Source organism: Oncorhynchus tshawytscha, linkage group LG17 (genome assembly GCF_018296145.1).
Source record: "Oncorhynchus tshawytscha isolate Ot180627B linkage group LG17, Otsh_v2.0, whole genome shotgun sequence".
NCBI classification, from domain to species: domain Eukaryota; kingdom Metazoa; phylum Chordata; class Actinopteri; order Salmoniformes; family Salmonidae; genus Oncorhynchus; species Oncorhynchus tshawytscha.
Window position 1 is genome coordinate 8,833,222 of NC_056445.1, and position 21,747 is coordinate 8,854,968.

Sequence of the window (21,747 nt, forward strand, 5' to 3'; positions counted from 1 at the left end):
TACTCTGCCGAATGTAACAGTCTAGCAGTGACTACTATGGCATCAGTTGAGGATTTAGGTATAGGGGACATGGGCAGCCGCTCAGGGCGGCATCTTGCCCGGGGCGCCCGCACAAATAAAATGGAATGGTGACATTTGCACGATCGGTTTTGACGTCACGTCAATGATATCGTGGCACTGTGTGGGGACTGTGGGTTAATTAACCTTGTCGGAGTGGGCGCCCTGATTCTAGTTTGAGTTCCAGGTTGACCTGGAAGCCCGAGGTAGGGGGAGCAGAGGAATCTATCAGATAGCTCACCTCTAACTTTGTACAGTACTAATGCAATTAGTAAAAATCAGTCACACTACGAAATGCTACCAAATAAACCACAATTCATTCATAATACTGTGAATATATAGTTTCACAGACATATTGTTACATTTTGTTCTGGTTTGTGCAAAATCGTTAAGAATAATATAAAACCAGTCTGCACACCACCAAGGTGAATTGGTTTAGTCTTGACTTTTGGTTGACTGTGTTTGGGGATGGATAATGTATTGATGCTCGAGTGCCAAATCAACACATTTGTTTCTATTTGTCTTTGTTACTTCTTTTTGATATTTATCTTATTTTTGTATATATTTTTATATTTGTATAGTTTTAAATGTTATGATTATTTATGTGTTGTTCCAAATGTCTGAATAAAAATGACAGTGCATTATGGATCCCCAGTAGCTACTCTTCCTGGGCTCTGGGGAGCCATACAAGCTAGAACCGCCACTGCATGGTATAGTCGAAATTGATTGACAGTGTGTATCCAATAGATAGCTAGCAATATGATTTAGCTGATGGCTTTCAGAGTTAAATACATGATTGTAACGTTAGGTAGCTAATTTACCTAGTCCAGCTATGCTAGCATGCTAGCTAACGTTACATTACCTCTAATTGAGAACCTTCCGTTTTATTGTGAGGGGGGGGTGATTGTATCACATCACATATAAGCTGTCATCGAAATTGATTATAAATCAGTTCAGCCTGAAAATCCACTGATAAACTTTAGTCACCGTAAACATGATTATTGATAGCCGCAAGCCACTGGCAGCATCTGGGAAAATGTCAGGTAGGTAGAACGGTGAACAATAACTAATTTTGGGGCTTGTTTGTAATTAGCATAGACAAACACAGACCACCACATGGGCATGAAGACACATTTTTAAAACGTATATTTTTTTTAAAAACATTTTGCCTAGAGAAGTTCTGAGATAACTGCATGTTGGTCGTTCAAAGTAAATAATTATCCCAGGTTTATGGGCACGCCTCATCTACCTAGCAGGGCGGTATCTGCATTCGCTATGAATGCTGGACTTTGTGGTTCACTGTGAGCAGGAAGGTGGACGGTTATGAGATGGAGGTGTAGGTATACCGAGCCACAAGCAAAGTCGGGAGAAGAGGAATATTGGGACAGGGACACATAAAGGTGTATTTCTGAGGAGGAATGAAGGGGAAAATTTGAGTTAGATGGTGATAAAATGGAGATGGGGTGTCAAAGAAGATTGGTGTCAAGTGCAAACAGAGTGAGCTGTGTGCCAGACTGAGTTCTGGATTTGAAATGGAAGTGAATGAGGGTGAGGTGGAAGGTGTGGTGAAAAGCTCGGAACCCAAGCCTGGCATCAATGGTCATGATAAAGAAGAATCTGGTCCAGTAGGAGTGACCTTTTTGGAGAAAGTGGATCCTTGCATTTTGGTGGATCCATATGTAGTTTCAGGGTGGGTGGTAAAAGAGTTGGGTGAAGGTAACCTGGAGTGGACTTGTGATATTTGTTTATGGTTCTTTGGTCTAGAGGGCGCTCCACGTTACGCAACTTGGGTCAAGATCTATTTCTTGCACTGTGCTTAAGAATAGGACATTGAAAGGAGTGATTTCTGGAGTAGCGTTAAGTGTGTTGGTAGAGCAAATTATGTTGAAGATTCCTGATGTTTGTGACACCCTCTGTGAAACCGAGGAGTCACTGTCAGTCCTTTTTTGTTTTCGAGCATTTTACCTGACAAAGTCATGTTAGAATATCTCAGTTATCCTGTTTAGAGCTTTTGTGCTGAATCTACTGCGGTGTTTCAGGTGCAGCGTTTATGGTCATGTCGCAACAGTGTGTAGGAGGGAGATTTCAAGATGTAGGAAGTGTGCGGGAGGGCATGGGGCAGAGGATTGTGTAGTTTCGATGGATAAAGTTGTTTGTGTGTCAACTGTAGGGGTGCCCATGTTGCTGGGGATCGGAAGTGTCCGGTGCGAGAGAGGCAGGTGGAGGTGGGCAGATTCAGAGTAGTGGGTCAAGGGTGAGGGATCCTGAGAGGATCCCTGTGAGTAGTGGATTTGTGACAGCACAGAGGGATCAAGCCAAGTGGTACCGTATATGCTTCTCAGCGTTCATAGCAATGGTTATCAATTGTACTGCAGAAATGGAGTGTAAAATCACAGAAAATATATGTTGTGGTGTTATGGTGCAGGAGCAGATAGGGTCAAAGTAGTGGAATGAGGTAGTGGGTTTTTAATGAGTATAGGATTAGATGGAAGGGTGCTTTTTAAATATATATTTAATATTATTATTATAACAAAAAATGTATATAATTTTGTATCACAAAGTGTAATGGATTTATATTACAGTCCAGTTGGGGCCGGTAATGCAACATATTGGAGGCCAACCTCTATTAAACCCCCAAGAAGAACACTATGAGCAGCCAAATACACAGGAAGTCAAAACGTCACAATTCTTCCAGTGAAAGGAAAATGCACAAAAGCGCTGGTTCTAGCTTGTGGTTTTCATAATGGTGATGTTTATGACAGAAACGTAATGTTGTTAATAAAGTATTCACTCTGTGCCGTGACAGAACCAGGGTGAAATGTCCCTTTTAATTCAATCTTGTGGATTAACATAGATAATCATTTCACTTCATGAATTCATTTTTCTGTCTTCAATGTTTAAGTTTGGATATTGATTGAACAAACCGTACACTGATCCACCTCAGACTACTAACTCTTGTGATTCCTATGGTCCAACTCAAGGTGTATTACAAAATAAAAGCACCCCCCCGAACTTTACAAATATTTTCACATGATCCTCCCCTTGTACTGTAAAATAAATGGAATACCCTCCCCCCTCATAGAATTAACTCAAAATAATGTTAGACCACAAATAACAACTGTGTTTGTGTTTAAAAAAACATGCATATCAACTGTGACACTTCAGCATTCTTTTGTGGCACAGTCGGTGCCACGAAGGGCTATGGGGCAGAAGGTTGAGGCTTTGCTGACCACCACAGACAAGCTCACACTCCCTGCCTTTCATTACTTCACGATCAGAGCCGGTTGCAGACAATGATCAGCTAGGGGCAATCAGATGTTCAAAATGTTGATGCCATGTTTATAATTATGTAAAATATATGCAACAAATTTTCCACCAACAGGTTTCTGTGCCAATGCACCACACAACCAATGAACAAAACATACCGACTTTGGGCACTTCAATATCACAGTTTGCGTTGTCTCTTTCCATTCATCAATTGGCCTCTGCACAGTTTGGATTGCTTGATTGATTTCACTTGTCAGTAAAAAAAAAACATACATTGTGGGGAGATCAAGTATTTGATACACTGCTGATTTTGCAGGTTTTCCTACTTACAAAGCATGTAGAGGTCTGTAATTTTTATCACAGGTACACTTCAACTGTGAGAGACGGAATCTAAAACAAAAATCCAGAAAATCACATTGTATGATTTTTAAGTCATTAATTTGCCTTGTATTGCATGACATAAGTATTTGATACATCAGAAAAGCAGAACTTAATATTTGGAATGAAGGTCTGATTCATGCAGACTCCTCTGAACAGTTGATGTTGAGATGTGCCTGTTACTTTAACTCTATGAAGCATTTATTTGGGCTGCAATTTCTGAGGCTGGTAACACTGATGAACTTATCCTCTGCAGCAGAGGTAACTCTTAGTCTTCCTTTCCTGTGGCGGTCCTCATGAGAGCCAGTTTTATCATAGCGCTTGATGGTTTTTGCGACTGCATTTAAAGAAATGTTCTAAGTTCTTGAAATGTTCCGGATTGACTGACCTTCATGTCTTAAGGATCCACCCTTTTTAAAATGTTCACCTAAAATGACATACCCAAATCTAACTGCCTGTGGCTCAGGCATTGAAGTAAAGCTATGCATGTTCTTGGTACCATTTCAAAATAAACACTTTGATGTTTGTGGAAATGTGAAAGGAATGCAGGAGAAAAAAACACATTAGATCTGGTAAAACATAATACAAAGAAAAAAACAACCGTTCTTTTGTATTTTTTTTGTACCATCATCTTTGTAATGCAAGAGAAAGGCCATAATGTATTATTCCAGCCCAGGTGCAATTTTGATTCTTGCCTCGAGATGGCAGCAGTGTATGTGCAAAGTTTTAGACTGATCCAATAAACCATTGCATTTCTGTTCAAAATGTTGTATCAAGACTGCCCAAATGTGCCTAATTCTCTTCATGTTCAACATTGTGCACTCTCCGCAAACAATAGCATGGTATTATTTCACTGTAATAGCTACTGTAAATTGGACAGTGCAGTTAGATTAACAAGTATATAAGCTTTCTGCCAATATCAGATATGTCTATGTCCTGGGAAATTTTCTTGTTACTTACAACCTCATGCTAATCGCATTAGCCTACGTTAGCTCAACCGTCCCATGGATGGGACACCGATCCCAAAGAAGTAATGATGGACTGTCGTTTCTCATTGCTTATTTGGGCTGTTCTTGCCATAATATGGACTTTGCCAAATATAGGGCTATCTTCTGTATACCAACCCGACCTTTTCACAACACAACTGATTGGCTCAAATGCATTAAGGAAAGAAATTGAACAATTCAACTGTTAACAAGGCACACTTGTTAATTGAAATTCATCCCAGTTGACTACCTCATGAAGCTGGTTGAGAGAATGCCAAGTGTGCAAAGCTGTCATCAAGGCAAAGGGTGGCTACTTTGAAGAATCTCAAATATAAAATATATTTAGATTTTTTTGCTAACTACATGAATCCATATGTGTTATTTCATAGTTCTGATGTTTTCACTATTTTTCTACAATGCAGAAAATAGTAAAAATAAAGAAAAACCCTTGAATAAGTAGGTGTGTCCAAACTTTTGACTGGTACAGGGCATATTTTTACCCTGGATTTAGATGAATAAATGACCATTTAAATAGGTGAAAATACTAAGGGATATTGATAGTGTTAAACCTCTGTGTTACTGTATCAATGACTGTCTTAACACCAACAAAGTGTCTTAATAGGGCGTTGGGCCACCACAAGCCATAATTGCTTCAATGCACCTCGGCATCGCCTCTACAGGGGTCTGGAACTCTATTTCCATATTTTGGTGTTTTGTTGATGGTGGTGAAAAACGCTGTCTCAGTAGCTGCTCCAGTGTTCAATTGGGTTTAGATTTTGTGACTAGACAGCCATGGTATATGGTTTATATCATTTTCATGCTCATCAAACCATTCAGTGACCACTCGTGGATGGGGAAATTATCATCCAATGGGTGCATAGCCATGGTAGCCAAAATAATTGCCAAAATAATGACCTGCCTAGAATGACCCTAAGCATGATGAGATGTTAATTTTTTAATTAACTCATGAACCACACCTGTGTAGAAGCACCTGCTTTCAATACACTTTCTAGCCCTTATTTACTCAAGTGTTTTCATTATTTTGGCAGTTACCTGTACATGCCAGCACTTCCAACTGGGGAAAAAATGGTTGAAATCAACATGTAATGTCATGACATTGAATCAACGTGGAAAACTGATTGGATTTGCAAAAAGTCACCCAATTTAAACCTTAGTCCAATAACATGGTGACATTTGTTGTTGATTTCACTTTGAATTCACATTAGTTGACATCTCAACATAATGTAAATCAAAACTAGACATTGAAATTAGGTCTAATACCAGTGGGTTCCTTCCAACATAGAAACTATAGATTTCAGTTTTATTTTAACTACCTGACATCTTTCCACCACAGTATTTCCCCTCAATTTTTGAATTAGCAAGTCCTTGATCTCACAAAATATTTGGAATTATACTTTTGTCAATTATTGATCAAATTCATATTGGTTTTATATGTTAGAATATAACATACGTAACACATGATGGATATGCAGGAGTAAATTGTATTTGATCATTTTTTGGTTCAACAGATGCAAAATCCAACATACATGACCAAAAGTATGTGGACACCTGCTTATTGAACATCTCATTCCAGAATCATGGGCATTGATATGTCGTTGGTCCCCCCTTTGCTGGTATAGCAGCCTTCAATCTTCTGGGAAGGCTTTCCACTACATGTTGGAACATTGCTGCGGGGACTTGCTTCCATTCAGCCACAAGATCACTAGTGAGGTTGGGCACTGATGTTGGGCGATTATGCCTGGCTCGCAGTCGGCGCTCCAATTCATCCCAAAGGTGTTCGATGGAGTGGAGTTGGGGCTCTGTGCAGGCCAGTCAAGTTCTTCCACACCGATCTCAACAAACCATTTCATGTTGGTATGGACTTCACTTTGTGCACGAGAGCATTGTCACTCTGAAACAGGAAAGGGCCGTCCCCAAAATGTTGCCACAATGTTGGAAATACAGAATCGTCTAGATTGTGTGCTATAGCGTTAAGATTTCTCTTCACTGGAACTAAGGGACCTAGCCTGAACCATGAAAAACAGACCCAGACCCAGACCATTATCACATTACACCATTCCTCTACACTACTCTATAGGCTGGTTCCCTAGCCTCACTAACCCTAGCAGATACATTTACAGCCGTTGTGCCCTTGAGCAAGGCACTTAACCCCCCCACAATTGCTTTCCATTCAGGGGTGCTGCACTGCAGATAACCCTTTGCCTCTCAACATGTGTTCGTGTATCTGGGGGTGTTGGGAAAGGCAGAAAACAAAATGAACATTCTATCCAATGGACAACAAAGTTGGATTGTAATCTATTCTGGTTTCCCAGACTCACATTAACAATACTCCTGGATTATTAAACCTAGTCCAGGATTTACGGAGCAGTTTAAACCTAGTCCAGAGGGCCGTAGGTCTCAAGCGTCTCAGAATAGAAGGGCTGATTTAGGATCAGTTTTGCCTTTTACATCATAATGAGTAAAATTACATGGACCGAGGGAACCTGATCCCATATCAGCACTCCTACCCTGAGATGCTTGATACATACGGATCCTGGACTCAGAAACACACATGAGGCTCTGCTGCTTGACTTCTTTCCAAGATCAACTGGGTCATATTCATAAAGGAACAACATAGCAAAATGTTATGGAAACGAGTGTTTCTTATTAGACAAGTTCAGGTAGCCCCTCCCTGTTTGATGATTATTAATCTTGACAAATTGAAAATGTTAATAAAGTATTTTTAAATGGTATTGGCTTGCTGATTCCCTCTGATTGAAGAGGTATGGTAATGTGGTAATGAATAGCTTCTAGCAGTGGAACCTTGCAGATAGAAATGGCATGAATAGAGCAACATTTTGCCATACTGAACGCACCACGGAAGGAGAGAGAAACATTTTGCCATACTGAACGCACCACGGAAGGAGAGAGCAACATTTTGCCATACTGAACGCACCACGGAAGGAGAGAGCAACATTTTGCCATACTGAACGCACCACGGAAGGAGAGAGCAACATTTTGCCATACTGAACGCACCACGGAAGGAGAGAGCAACATTTTGCCATACTGAACGCACCACGGAAGGAGAGAGCAACATTTTGCCATACTGAACGCACCACGGAAGGAGAGAGCAACATTTTGCCATACTGAACGCACCACGGAAGGAGAGAGCAACATTTTGCCATACTGAACGCACCACGGAAGGAGAGAGAAACATTTGAAGTTAAAAGCATAATTACCTATTAGTAATTTAATAGGATCTCTGTGGTTAAAATCTTGACAATAGATCAGACATATAATGATTTATTCCAGTTTATCTTTGATTACATCAACAAGGTCAGACACACCGGCAGAGAAATAGTTTGAATTTATCGGGAACTGAACCTCTAGCGAACAGTAGAGGAGCAGCAGCACAGATTTTAAAGGCAGGACAGACATACAGCCATCCATGAGATGAACTCTCTAGGTGTAGTTTGAAGGAAGTTGCTAACTAGCGTCCATTGCATTGACACAAGTTAGCAATCGCTCGTGAAACTACTTTGTACTTCCTTCAAACTTCACACAGAGACATACAAATGGTATCCATGAGTTCATCGGACTCTGAGTAAGTAGAAAGAAGGATTACAAAAATCACACACTATCCCTTTAAAATGTCAAGCTTAATTGCCAAAATCACTTTAAAAAGGTCATTTCTGATTGAGCCGCGAACGCGGAACATTTCCATTAAAGGCTGCATAGCCGACAAAGGGCGATGGGATTTAATCCTGGTCTCAGTCCGTGTCTGTGAGACCACATACAACACTCATAATAATAAAACTAAACACCAGCATAGACGGAGGGTACAAAGTCATTTTATAAATTCATTCACTATCCTCGAGGACTGGTCCTGAAGGAAGTTCACCTGGTATGGAGTAGGAAACTATTGGTCCTTGTTTTGAAATTATACAATAACATTGGCCTGGTACCAAATGTTACTTAGTGCAGTAGGACTAGGGCAGGCGCTTTCAAAGTCTGAGACAGTGGGCCTCCATTCAGAGAACATCAAGACAACCGCGCCCCAAAAGCTGGGACACCTCTTTAAAAACGTATTTATTCATTATTAGAGAACTGAATACAGTTTGATTTGGATTTCCTTACATGAAACTCTGGGGGAAAGCGTGCCTCACACTTTGAAAACCTCTGTACTAGGGATGACAGAGGATGTTTGTAGGGAGAATTGATTCCTGATCAGTATGGTCGTTGGGTCTCCTGTACGATGTGCGTGTCTCTCACTGCTCGTTCCTCCACTCTGGTTCGATCTGCTGCTGAACCTCACTCTCCTCCGTCTCCACTGGATGTGTGTGAGAGAAACAGTTAACTTCCAAAATTAAACATTTATTTTGAACAGTTTGAAGTGTAGGTGCGTTTGTCTGTGTGTGTTACCGTGGGGATCAGCCTGTAAGCAGAGGGCAGCTAGGCGTTCCACCACCTCCTCCTCTCCCTCAGCCTGGGAGGAGTCAAACCCTGTCTTCCCCCCTGCCTGGGAACAGAACTGGAGGAACCTGGAGGGGGAGAGAAGGGGGAGTGAGAGAGGGGTTAGGGTTCCTTGGGTGATTAATTCGTACAGTTTAAGAATGCGAAATGTCAGAATAATAGTAGAGAATTTCCTGTCTTAGGTTCACCACTTTATTTTAAGAATGTGAAATGTCAAAATAATAGTAGAGAGAATGATTTATTTCAGCTTTTATTTCTTTCATCACATTCCCAGTGGGTCAGAAGTTTACATACACTCAATTAGTATTTGAGAGCATTGCCTTTAAATTGTTTAACTTGGGTCAAACGTTTCAGGTAGCCTTCCACAAGCTTCCCACAATAAGTTGGGTGAATTTTGGCCCATTCCTCCTGACAGAGCTGGTGTAACGGAGTCAGGTTTGTAGGCCTCCTTGCTCGCACACACTTTTTCAGTTCTGCCCACAAATGTTCTATAGGATTGAGGTCAGGGCTTTATGATGGCCACTCCAATACTTTGACTTTGTTGTCCTTAAGCCATTTTGCCACAACTTTGGGAGTATGCTTGGGGTCATTGTCCATTTGGAAGACCCATTTGTGACCAAGCTTTAACTTCCTGACTGATGTCTTGAGATGTTGCTTCAAAATATCCACATAATTTCCCCTCCTCATGATGCCATCTATTTTGTGAAGTGCACCAGTCCGTCCTGCAGCAAAGCATCCCCACAACATGATGCTGCCACCCCTGTGATTCATTGTTGGGATGGTGGTCTTCGGCTTGCAAGCCTCCCCCTTTTTCCTCCAAACATAACGATGGTCATTATGTCCAAACAATTCTATTTTTGTTTCATCAGACCAGAGGACACTTCTCCAAAAAGTACAATCTTTGTCCCCATGTGCAGTTGCAAACTGTAGTCTGGCTTTTTTATGGCGGTTTTGGAGCAGTGGCTTCTTCCTTGCTGAGCGACCTTTCAGGTTATGTCGATATAGGACTCGTTTTACTGTGGATATAGATACTTATGTACTGGTTTCCTCCAGCATCTTCACAAGGTCCTTTGCTGTTGTTCTGGCATTGATTTGCATTTTTTCGCACCAAAGTACGTTCATCTCTAGGAGACAGAACGTGTCTCCTTCCTGAGCGGTATGACTGCTGCGTGGTCCCATGGTGGTCTGCAATTTTTTTTCTGAAGTCAAGGCTGATTTCTTTTGATTTCCCCATGATGTCAAGCAAAGAGACACTGAGTTTGAAGGTAGGCCTTGAAATACATCCACAGGTACACCTCCAATTGACTCAAATTATGTCAATTAGCCTATCAGGAGCATCTAAAGACGTGACATCATTTTCTGGAATTTTCCAAGCTGTTTAAAAAGGCACAGTCAACTTAGTGTATGTAAACTTCTGAACCACTGGAATTGTGATACAGTGAATTAAATCTGTCTATAAACAATTGTTGGGAAAATTACTTGTGTCATGCACAAAGTAGATGTCCTAACCGACTTGTTAACAAACTATAGTTTTGGCAAGACATTTGTGTAGTGGTTGAAACTGTATTTTATATTTGAGGTTCTTCAAAGTAGCCACCCTTTGCCTTGATAACCACTTTGCACACTCTTGGCAATTCTTATTTACAATGACGGCCTACTCCGGCCAAACCCGGACGACATTGGGACAATTGTGTGCCGCCCTATGGGATTCCCAAGCACAACCGGATGTGATACAGCCTGAATTCGAACCAGGGACTGTAGTGACACCTCTTGCACTGAGATGCAGTGCCTTAGAACACTGCGCCACTTGAGCAACAGGACCTTCATTGCACAGTGTGTTTTATTCAATTATTTTTATTTAGAAGTTCACTTAAGAATATGGTCCTCCACTTCTTCCTCTGAAGAGCCTCCACTGGTACCTACCTTCCCCAGGTGGGGTCTCCTTTCAGCACTAAAGGTTAGGGTCGGTACCCACCTGCCCCAGGTGGGGTCTCCTCTCAGCATTAAGGGTTAGGACATACCTGCCCCATGTGGGGTCTCCTCTCAACCCTAAGGGTTTATTTGATTTAACCTTCATTTAACTAGGCAAGTCAGTTAAGAACAACATTCTTATTTTACAATGACGGCCTACCCCAGCCAAACCCTCCCCTAACCCGGATGACACTGGGCCAATTGAGCGCCACCCTATGGGACTCCCGATCATGGCCGGTTGTGATACAGCCCGGGATCATGCCAGGGTCTGTAGTGACGCCTCTAGCACTGAGATGCAGTGCCTTAGACCGCTGCTCCACTCGGGTTAGGGTCAGTACGTACCTGCCCCAGGTGGGGTCTCCTCGCAGCACTAAGGGGTTTCCCACCACAATCAGCAGGGCTTTGGCTCTGGTCACCGCCACGTTGAACCTCTGGACACAGAGAGCAGGAGGTCAGCACTGTCACTGTTAAAATCCTTAGTGAACGCTGTGTGTTCATATTCAGTCAATTTTAGGTCCTGCAGGCTGTCCCCAACACATAATGCCACAAAAGTACATTCTAATAGTGTAAAAGGCCCTTAGTTGATACTAAAAGGTTGTGTTCTATACCAATTTGAAGCGAGAAAAGTTATTTGATAAGATTACAGATTTTCTCAAGGGATCCCATATAGGGTCCAAACTCCAAATTTGGGAACCACTGGTTCACAACACATGTTGTGTGTGTGCATGCTGTGTGTGCAGTACAGTATACTGTGACACTGCCACATAACAGTGCACAAATCAAGTGATATTATGGAAAATCACCATGGAGAAATTATATGAAATAATTCTCAGCCCTATGTTTAAATAATTCAATTTTGTATGAACGATAGATGTGGCCTAAAATGAGCACTACCGCTTTAAGAAGTGCGCCCGAAAATGTATTATACGCACAAAAGTATGCGTGAAAGATATTTGTGGACTCGGCTAGTTCAGCCACACCTGTTGCTGACAGGTGTGTAAAATCGAGGCCACAGCCATGCAATCTCCGTAGACAAACATTGGCAGTAGAATGGCCTTACTGAAGAGCTCCGTGACTTTCAATGTGGCACCTTCATAGGATGCCACCTTTCCAACAAGTCAGTTCGTCAAACTTCTGCCCTGCTAGAGCTGATTCTTGAAGAATATCATTTTTAAATGCCTCATGAGCTTAGTTCAATTGCATACCCCATCAGAAACTAAAATATAAGCTTGTTTTACTCCAATGTTTGTAAACAATGCAAATACAAACAAACACTGTATAGCCTCAAAACACGGTTCAAACTATCATTTTGATATAATGGCTGGTCAGTCCTTGCATCCATAGCTTTGTCTATGAATTTGAGCATGGTTAAATGTATCCAGGCCCATCCTGACTGCTTTTTTATTGATTCAATTGAGGATTCTTTATGGAATATTTGTGTTTGTGAAAACTATGCGTTGAATTGCATTACTTGTAGATTGATTATAGTTATTTTTGCTGAAGCATATTTTTGTCGAGAAAAGTGTTTGTTTGTGTTGGGTTTATTGAAATACATATTGCTCAATTGAAAAACAAAAATCACCTACTGCGTTCCCGTAGTTTCTTTCTTGCTAGAAGTCCTCTTAAAATGGTATATTAAGTGTGTGTATGTATGCATGTACCTTCTCATTTTTGACGAAACCAAGGCTGAAGTATTGGTCTGTCTGGACGTACTTGGCGCTGCTGCGGACCGTCGAGACCAGGATCACCCTCCTCTCCTGACCCTGGAACTCCTCCACTGACCCCACCTAACAGACACGCACACATAGTTTAGCTCCGTACACAGCCCCGCACACACATGCCTTACAAAACACATGGAAGGTGCATCACAATAACTAATCGTAAACAACATGTTATTGACATGGCAGCACTACCGTAGCTAGCAGAAGAGAGTGTAGGGGAGCTTGTAAAGTGCGAGTGTTAGGGTAGGGGGAGGCGGGAGGAGGGGTGGGTGCTGTGGGATTATTTAAGATACTCTTTGGAGAGGTAGGGTTTCAGATGTTTTCAGAAGATGGGCAGGGACTCTGTCCTAGCTTCAAGGAGAAACTGGTTCCACCATTGGGGTGACAGAACAGAGAAGAGCTTGGACTGGGCTGAGCGGGAGCGGCCCTCCTGTAGGGGTGGGAGGGCAAGAGACCAGAGGTGGCAGAACAGAGTACTCGGGTTGAGGTGCAGGGTTTGAGCAGAGCCTGAAGGTAGGGAGGGGCAGTTCCTCTTGCTGCTCTGTAGGCAACAATCATGGTCTAGTAGTGGATGCGAGCTTTGACTGGAAGCCAGTGGAGTGTGCGGAGGAATGGAGTAAACTTGGGAAGGTTTGATGGCACAAGCGGGAACCTCGGCCAAGACTGAGTTGCAGTAGTCCAGACAGGAGATGACTGCGTCACATCCTGTGTGAGGTGGGGTCGTACTCTACGGATGTCGTGAAGCATGAACCTGGAGGAGCGAGTCACTACTGTGATGTTTGCAGAGAACGACAGGGAATAGTCCAGGGTCATGCCAAGTTTCTTTGCACTCTAGGAGGGGGACACTGGAGTTGTCAACCGTGATTTAGAGGTTGTGGAGTGGGGAGGCCTTTCCTCGGGAGGAAGAGCAACTCAGTCTTGTCGAGGTGGAGCTTGAGGTGTTGGTCAGACATTCAAGCTGAGATACTGTATCTGCCAGGCATGCAGATGCATGTCGCCACCTCGGTGTCAGAAGGGGGGATATGAGTGTCATCTGCATAGCAATGATAGGAGAGACCATGTGAGGATATGATGGAGCCAAGTGACTTGGTGTATAGAGAGAAGAGGGCCTAGAACTGAGCTCTGGGGGACACCAGTAGTGATAGTATGTGGTACAGACACAGATTCTCTCCACGTCACCCGGTAGGGGCGGCCTGCCAGGTAGGATGCAATCCAAGGGTGTGCAGAGACGCCCAGACCTGAGAGGGTGGAGAGGAGAATCTGATGGTTCACGGTGTCTAAGGCAGCAGATCTAGAAGGATGAGAACCAAGGAGAGAGAGTCCGCTTTGGCAGTGCGGCGAGCCTCTGTGACAGAGGAGAGCAACCTTGGTCGAGTGACCCGTCTTGACTGGTTAGGGTCAAGAACATCGTTCTTATAGAGATAGCGAAAGATGGGACGCAGCCAATTGTTATGGGATGAGTTGATGAGGGAAGTGAGAAGGTCTCCAGAGATGGGGTCGACTGGGCAGGTTGTCAGGCTGCTGTACCTCACTAGACTGGGCAGATGTCGTAAAGCTTATTTTCAAAGTGGTTGACAAAGTGGTCCACAGAGAGGGGGTGGGGGGGGTTGGTGGAGGATTAAGGAGGGAGGAGAAGGTGGAACCAAGTTTCCTAGGGTTATAGGCAGAAGCTTGAAATTCAGTTTTAGAAAGTGGCTTTAGCTGCTGATACAGAGGAAGAGAAGGTATAGAGGGAGTGAAGGGATGATAGGTCCTCTGGAAGTTTAGTTTTCCTCCTGTTCTGTAAGCATGCAATCAGTCACTCAGCCATGGAGCAGGAGGAGAGGGTCGAGCCGGACAGGAGGAAAGGGGACTGTCATAGGAAGCGGAAAGTAGGGTCGAAGAGGCAGAATCAGGAAACAGGAGGGAGATTTAACAAAAAGGAGAAGAGGAGAGAGCAGTGTGGGAGAGAGAGAGAGCAACAGCGCATGAGCATCTGGGCAGGGGCTGAGTGGGTAGGGTTGGCGGAGAGGGGGACAGAAAAGGAAACAAAGTAGTGATCAGAAACCTGGTGGGGGGGGGTATGCATATACTTCTCATATTTATTCTGTTTGAACCATTTTCATTTTGCCCTATCAATATAGGCCTATTACCACAAATGTAAAGAGTTAAAGATAAGAGTGACAGAGATTCAGTAGTGAAGAGAGAGGGACAGAGAGAGAAAGAGATTGGGACAATTCCACAGAGTTTGTGTATATCAAAATGTATATTAAACCAAAAAAAACTATGATTGCAAAGGTAAACAAACCATACATCTTTTTGCACAAGGACCACATTTAACAATTTCCACAGAACATATTACAGATACACATTTACTTGAAAAACAGAATGACGGTTTGGCTGTTGGTGCCGTCATTCTTTTACCAAACTTAGCATCTGCACTGTTTTTCAAGTCAATGTGGTTTGCTTAACTTTGCAATCATTGGTTTTTGTTTGGCATCACTCTTACCGTGGAATTGCCCAGAGAGAAAGACAGAGAAAGAAAGGGAGATTGATTTAGTAATGTCTCCATACCTTCAGGTCTTTGATGCTGGCCGATTTGAAGTCTTTCTCCAGCGTCTTCAAGGCTTTACGGATCTTCTCCACCTTCACACAGAAACAAACATTCTATATGAGCTACGGCAGGGCTTTACAACTGCTGCCTCTGTAGCCGTCAAATCCTTGTTACCTCTATCCTTATTTCCTCAATTCCACTCAAAACACATTGGAGGAGAGGATCTGAGGTCCCTTCCTTGCACCGCCTCCTCCAATGCGTTTTGAAAGATGCAGCCCAGTGGCCCTGTATGGTAAAAGGTGCACTATGAAGAAATTACTCCGCCATTTCCTGGTTGCTAAAATTCTAATAGTGTGCGTAATTTCAATTGGTCACAAAACAAGCAGTCATTGAATAGAGAATCATTGTACCATCTAAACCGCTGTGAAATAGATTTTCCATATCCAAAAATAGCTTTTGAAGCTGGTGTACAAAACTGGAAGTACGAGACAAAAACAAAATGTGAGAACAGGAAGCATAAAATAGCACACAAAGTACTGATCTACCGCTTCTTAGACTGGGTTTCAATGAGAGTGACAGATCTACAACTCACATTTCTACAACTCCTATTATTGCTTTATGAGTTATACTCTATATATTTGATCTTATAGTGTGTGCCAGGCCCTCTATAGGGTTAGGGTTGTATATATTATATATGGTAAGAGTTATATATACACTGAACAAAAATATAAACGCAACATGTAAAGTCATGGTCCCATGTTTCATGAGCTGAAATAAAAGATTGCGAAAATCTTCCATACGCACAAAAATAGTATTTCCGCAGATTTTGTGCACAACTTTGAGTCGTGTGGGGGAGCGGTTTGCTGATGTCAACATTGTGAACAGAGTACCCCATTGTAGGGTCATGGTACGGTCATTCATAAGCTACGGATAACGAACACAATTGGCCATTTGAATGCACAGAAATACCGTGACGAGATCCTGAGGCCCATTGTCGTGCCATTCATACACCGCCATCACCTCGTGTTTCAGCATGATAATGCACGGCCCCATGTTGCAAGGATCTGTACACAATTCCCGGAAGCTGAAAATGTCCCAGTACTTCCATGACCTTCATACTCACCAGACATGTCACCCATTGAGCATGTTTGGGATGCTCTGGATCGACGTGTATGACCGAGTATTCCAATTCCCGCCAATATCCAGCAACTTCGCACAGCCATTGAGGAGTGGGACAACATTCCACAATCAACAGCCTGATCATCTCTATGTGAAGGAGATGTGTCACGCTGCATGAGGCAAATGGTGGTCACACCAGATACAGACTATTTTTCTGACCCACACCCCTAACTTATTTCTAAGATATCTGTGACCAACAGTATTTATTCAGTCATGTGAAATCCATAGATTAGGGCCTAAAGAATTTATTTAAATTGACTGATTTCCTTTTATGAACCGTAACTCAGTAAAATCTTTGAAATTGTTGCATGTTGTGTTTATATTTCTGTTCAGTATATTACATCCTATAGGGTGTAGTCCCACCTGTTTTCTATAGGGGGCGATGATACCGATGTCTTTGGGTGAGATTGTGGCGAGGCCCCTCTTGCCCTGCCCCTGCAGCAGCTTCTTGAGGTAATCCATCAGCACCTCGATCTCCGCCACGTTAAAGAAAGACGGACTGGTAGCCTCCCGCTCATCACGACCAGCTACACCATGGAACACCACCGGGAAATTCTGGAGGTAAACCAATGCTTAGCAGGCTATTAAGATTAAATTCATTGAATCAAGTCTTTTTTTGGCCCACAAGATGTGCATTTCGTCCCAGAGGATGACACATGTAAGCATGAATTAAAACACACATTTCCAAAGTGGTCCTCGATGGTGCTCCTTGTTGGTTTAAAATGGTGTTGGGATTTACGCTGAGACCTCAGAGAACGTGTGTTTGTCTGTGTACCTTCTGAGGCAGGTATTCCCAGGTGCAGTAGGAGTTCCGGATCATCTCGTTAGCAAACACCTGCAACTCCTCCTCATAGAACAACTCGTTAGGCACCTTCAGGATAGAGGGATGAGACCTGGAGAGGGAGGGAGATAATGAAAGGAAACACAGTTTCAATTAGGGATGCTAACAGTTAACAAAAAATATATTTTACTGGTCATGCTTATCGGTCTACAGGTTAATTAGCATACTTTTGTGTTACTAAATTGCCGTGTGTGTATTTTCGTTAAGTCGTCATGTATGTTATTTCTCACGCACACAGCATACAAAACCTAGTTTGAGGAGCGGAATAGCCCATCACCTGTCAGACAGCGTGACAGCAGCTCCTCAAACTGCTTGTACTGGAGTGAAACGTTCCATTGTAAACCCAGTCACTGCGCAACAAATAACAATTCTCAAAGCGCTCGCGTGATAAAAACTGTGACGGCCACAATTATTGAAAAATAAGTTATTTCTCAATCTCAACTCGTTATTAAAACTTGCTTCCCATTCGCCATTCGAGTGCATAGGCTATAACATGAGATAGTTAGTCGAGAGAGTCTTACTTTTGCCTCGATTTGGAAAAACTATTGGAACCATTTCCTTGTTTGACTGCTAGGTTTTATGGGTATTATGACTCATACTGTGGTACTCTATTGGTTTTCATATGAACTTTCTTTCATTGTCCAGAAGCCAAAAGGCACAATCCTACACATATCAGCAACACATCCTACTTGTTGCTATTAGATATGTTTCTAAGGGAGATTTTCATCTCTGTCACATATGGCACCACTCACATTAGGTGTGCTGTTTAGAATGGTCTTTCCCCCCCGAATTCAATTTTGGCAAAATGTTTGAAAATGACGTTTTATTACATGTTTCCATTAAGCTCTTTATGAAAAATGTCAGTTTCTTGTATGCATACATAGCATTTTCTGTTGGTCACGTCATTTTACTGTTTGGGAAAAAATGTAACCGTTTGTTGACCGGTTAATCAGGGTCGGTTAGCCGGCAGCAAAATGGACCAAAATTTGCATCCCTAGTTCCAACGCTTGTCCTTTTCTCCCAAAGTGCTTGTGCTGGCCTCATTAAACCAGCCTGATCAGGAGAGCTTACGTACCTGTAGTTTCTCAGTAGTTTGGTGACGTAGCAGTTGTTGAACACTCCATTCTCCTCCTCCTTCTGATACAGAGACACATCCTTCATCAGCCTCTCCAACAGAGACACACCTAAGAGATAGATAGGGAGAGAGCGAGTCCTCAGAATCATAGCGGCTTCTACAATCTTCTCTTCTATGTCAAAGGATTTTCAAGGAGTAGGGAGAGGAATAAGAGGACGAAGAATTTGGAGGAGGAAGAAGGAGTGAAAAGAAGAGGAACTGACCCATGCCGTGTTTCAGAGCCAGAGGAGACCTGAGGATGGGTCCCAGCTGTTTAGGGTCTCCAGCTAGAACCACCTGACCCGTCTCTGGTTGGAGCAGCCCTACACACACACACACACACACTTAAATTATTGGGCTTGTTTGACATTGCAGCCGACAGTGCAGGTGACTGCCTGATCTTCAAATCACCTTCCTTCGTAAATAGATAATAATGATTATTTGTAGATCAGTCAGTCACAATTTACCCATGATGCAATAAGGCAATAGGGGGTGGGGTATTTGGCCAATATGCCACGGCTAAGGGCTTATCTTAAGCACAACACAACGCCAGTCGCCTGGACACAGCCATTAGCCGTGGTATATTGGCCATATATCACATACCCCTGAGGTGCCTTATTGCTATTCTAAACTGGTTTCCAACTTAATTACAGCAGTAAAAATAAATGGTTTTGTAATACCTGTGTTATACGGTCTGTTATACCACGGCTTTCAGCCAATCAGCATTAAGCCCCTTCCCCCCTCATCCATCCCTCTCTCACCAGCCAGTGATATGATGGTCTCTGTTTCAACGGCGTGTCCCGCCTCGTCAACAAACACGTGACTGAAATGACCTGGAGGAACACCACCTGTCACCAACCTGGAGAACACATACACGAGACAGACAGAGAGGACAAAAGTTAGCTTAGTGTCTCGCTATGGGGAATCCTAGTATTAGCATCTCTCTATGGCAGTGGCCACCTACCGGTCGTTGACAATTGACTGGCATCTTCAAGGCACTCCTAGTCGATCAACACACCTTTCTGTAGAAAAGTCAACTATAAAAGCTTGCTGTCCTATTTTTCCTTTTTTAATTCATCTTGCACTTTTGGCAGTAGGTGCACTTGATTCAGAAGCCATGCGTGCCGGGTAGGTAAAGTGTTCTCATGTAAAACCATTTAATTTGCCTGAAGGGACAAATTCCGCCTACCGGGTGGACCTGGAGTTATGGCTAAATCAAGTGCGTCTACTGTGCTGGCCAGTCGGATAGCTCAAATCACTGTGCCTAGTACAACTTCCACGACCCCACAGCAAAATCTGGTACGAGCCTACGTGAGATTTGATAATACTGCACAGAGCTTTAGTGAGTTACTGTTTAGGTTTTTAATTCAGCAACTGTTTTTATTCAACAGTTACAAAACAGTAAATGCGCTTGTCCCTACTTCCCCTCGTGCTACAGCTGCAATTCATTATTAGCTAAGATGTAGCGATAGGCCTGCATTTGTATAATTAGCAGCTCGTTGTGTCTATTTTAATATCAAGGAATATTTAACTTTTTCTGGTCATAGGAACATGAATTTGTACGAGGCAGAAACATTTGCGGTGCCATCAGGTGGAAAACTGTGTCCCCCCCTCTCTCTGGTCAGTCTCACCGGAGGAAAGGAGAGAGCAGGGACAGTGAGAGGCAGACAGTCTGCTGCTCTCTCCTTTCCTCTGCTGAAACTGACCATCAAATGCAGGTACCATCAGTCCAGTAAAATAAAAAAGCAAATTATTTCAATTTATACTCAGCTGTGCCTCGCAAGTGATACAACAACTGATCTATTTTGTCATCAAAGCTCGAGTTTTGAAATATAATATGGTCTGAGAAGAACAATATTGGCAGGCCAAGCATGTAGAAAATATGCTGTGATAATGTATTAGGCTCATTCCTACAGAACTGTTTTTATTAGGTTAAATGTTGCATATGCTTACATTTAAGTAATGTTTAAAAATCAAAACTGAACGGCAGATCTGGGCTTGCTTTCTGACTGCGAAAGTGATCTTGACTCAGAAAAGGTTGGTTACCACTGGTCTATGGGGAACTCAGGTGTTAGCGGCTAGTGAATATCCTTACTGTCCTGCATGGAGCAGAGTGGTGATTATGATCTTGCGTTACCCTAGTGTAGCATTTTCCTATGGGGATCTCCAGTGTTAGCGACTAGCGGCTATCCTTACCGTCCGGCAGTGATTAGGGTGGTGACCACGATGCTGTACTTCATCAGTTCCTCTTTACAGGGAAACACAAAGCAATCCTGACCCAGGTTACAGCAGTCCTGAAGAGAAACAAACACACAAGAGAGGTGTTACACACACACAAAATACAAACCTCACACTGATGTACACACTCACTCACACACACCCGTATATCATTGGGCACATCTTCAGGGTTACGGGATGCGGCGTACATCCGGAACAGCTTCCTGTGTTCCAGGTGTTCTAGAAGCTTCAGAGCTAGCAGGTCTGCCGCGCTATTGGACGGAGCGCACGCCAGGATGTGGGCGTGACTCTGTGTCTTCAGCACCTGTTTGATGGCTTCAACCACTGTCACAGTCTTACCTGGGGGGAACAAACACACACAGCGTTAGTAAGTAAGTCAGAACTGCTCATAAGGCATGAGACCATCTCCTGTTTCTGTAGCGCGAGGCAGCTTGATGTACAATTACACCCCCGGGACAGGAAGCAAGCCACTGCAATAGTCTAGCTATCTCCTTAATCTGTCCTTAATGCTGAAGGCCAAGCAGAGACACATCGGGTCCCATTTTTACAGTCTTTGGTATGACTCGGCCGGGGATCAAACACCCAACCTTTCAATCTTAGGGCAGACACTAACCACTAAGGCAAAAATGAAATATACTGAACAAAAATATAAAATGCAACATGAAACCATTTCAAAGATTTTACTGAGTTACAGTTCATTGAAGGAAATCAGTCAATTGAAATAAATTCCTTAGGTCCTAATCTATGGATTTTACATGACTGGGCAGGGGCATGCGTGGGCCTGAGAGCCATGGGTGGGCATAGGCCCACCAACTGGGGAACCAGGCCCAGTTAATCAGAATGAGTTTTTCCCCACAAAAGGGCTTTATTACAGAGAAATGCTCCTCAACACCTCCCTGCCCACCTCCTCAGATGATCCTGCAGGTGAAGAAACTGGATGTGGATGCCCTGGGTTGGCGTGGTTACACGTGATCTGCGGTTGTGAGGCC

The 21,747-nt window shown here is 43.0% G+C and overlaps 1 protein-coding gene across 1 annotated transcript in view; it reads right to left on the reverse strand.

Moving 5' to 3' along the window:
* Positions 1-7,975: 7,975 nt before the first annotated feature.
* Positions 7,976-21,747, reverse strand: part of LOC112216805 (putative helicase mov-10-B.1) — a 34,172-nt gene continuing 20,400 nt past the window's right edge. The window contains exons 12-23 of the mRNA XM_024376890.2: positions 20,901-21,097; positions 20,717-20,814; positions 19,282-19,379; positions 18,745-18,843; positions 18,482-18,590; positions 17,341-17,458; positions 16,929-17,120; positions 15,407-15,478; positions 12,794-12,919; positions 11,475-11,563; positions 9,111-9,229; positions 7,976-9,018 (exon numbers count right to left, since the gene is read on the reverse strand). Of these exons, the coding sequence (XP_024232658.2) occupies positions 8,957-9,018; positions 9,111-9,229; positions 11,475-11,563; positions 12,794-12,919; positions 15,407-15,478; positions 16,929-17,120; positions 17,341-17,458; positions 18,482-18,590; positions 18,745-18,843; positions 19,282-19,379; positions 20,717-20,814; positions 20,901-21,097 (1,379 nt within the window). The 3' untranslated portion in view covers positions 7,976-8,956. The remainder of the gene's footprint in view (positions 9,019-9,110; positions 9,230-11,474; positions 11,564-12,793; positions 12,920-15,406; positions 15,479-16,928; positions 17,121-17,340; positions 17,459-18,481; positions 18,591-18,744; positions 18,844-19,281; positions 19,380-20,716; positions 20,815-20,900; positions 21,098-21,747) is intronic.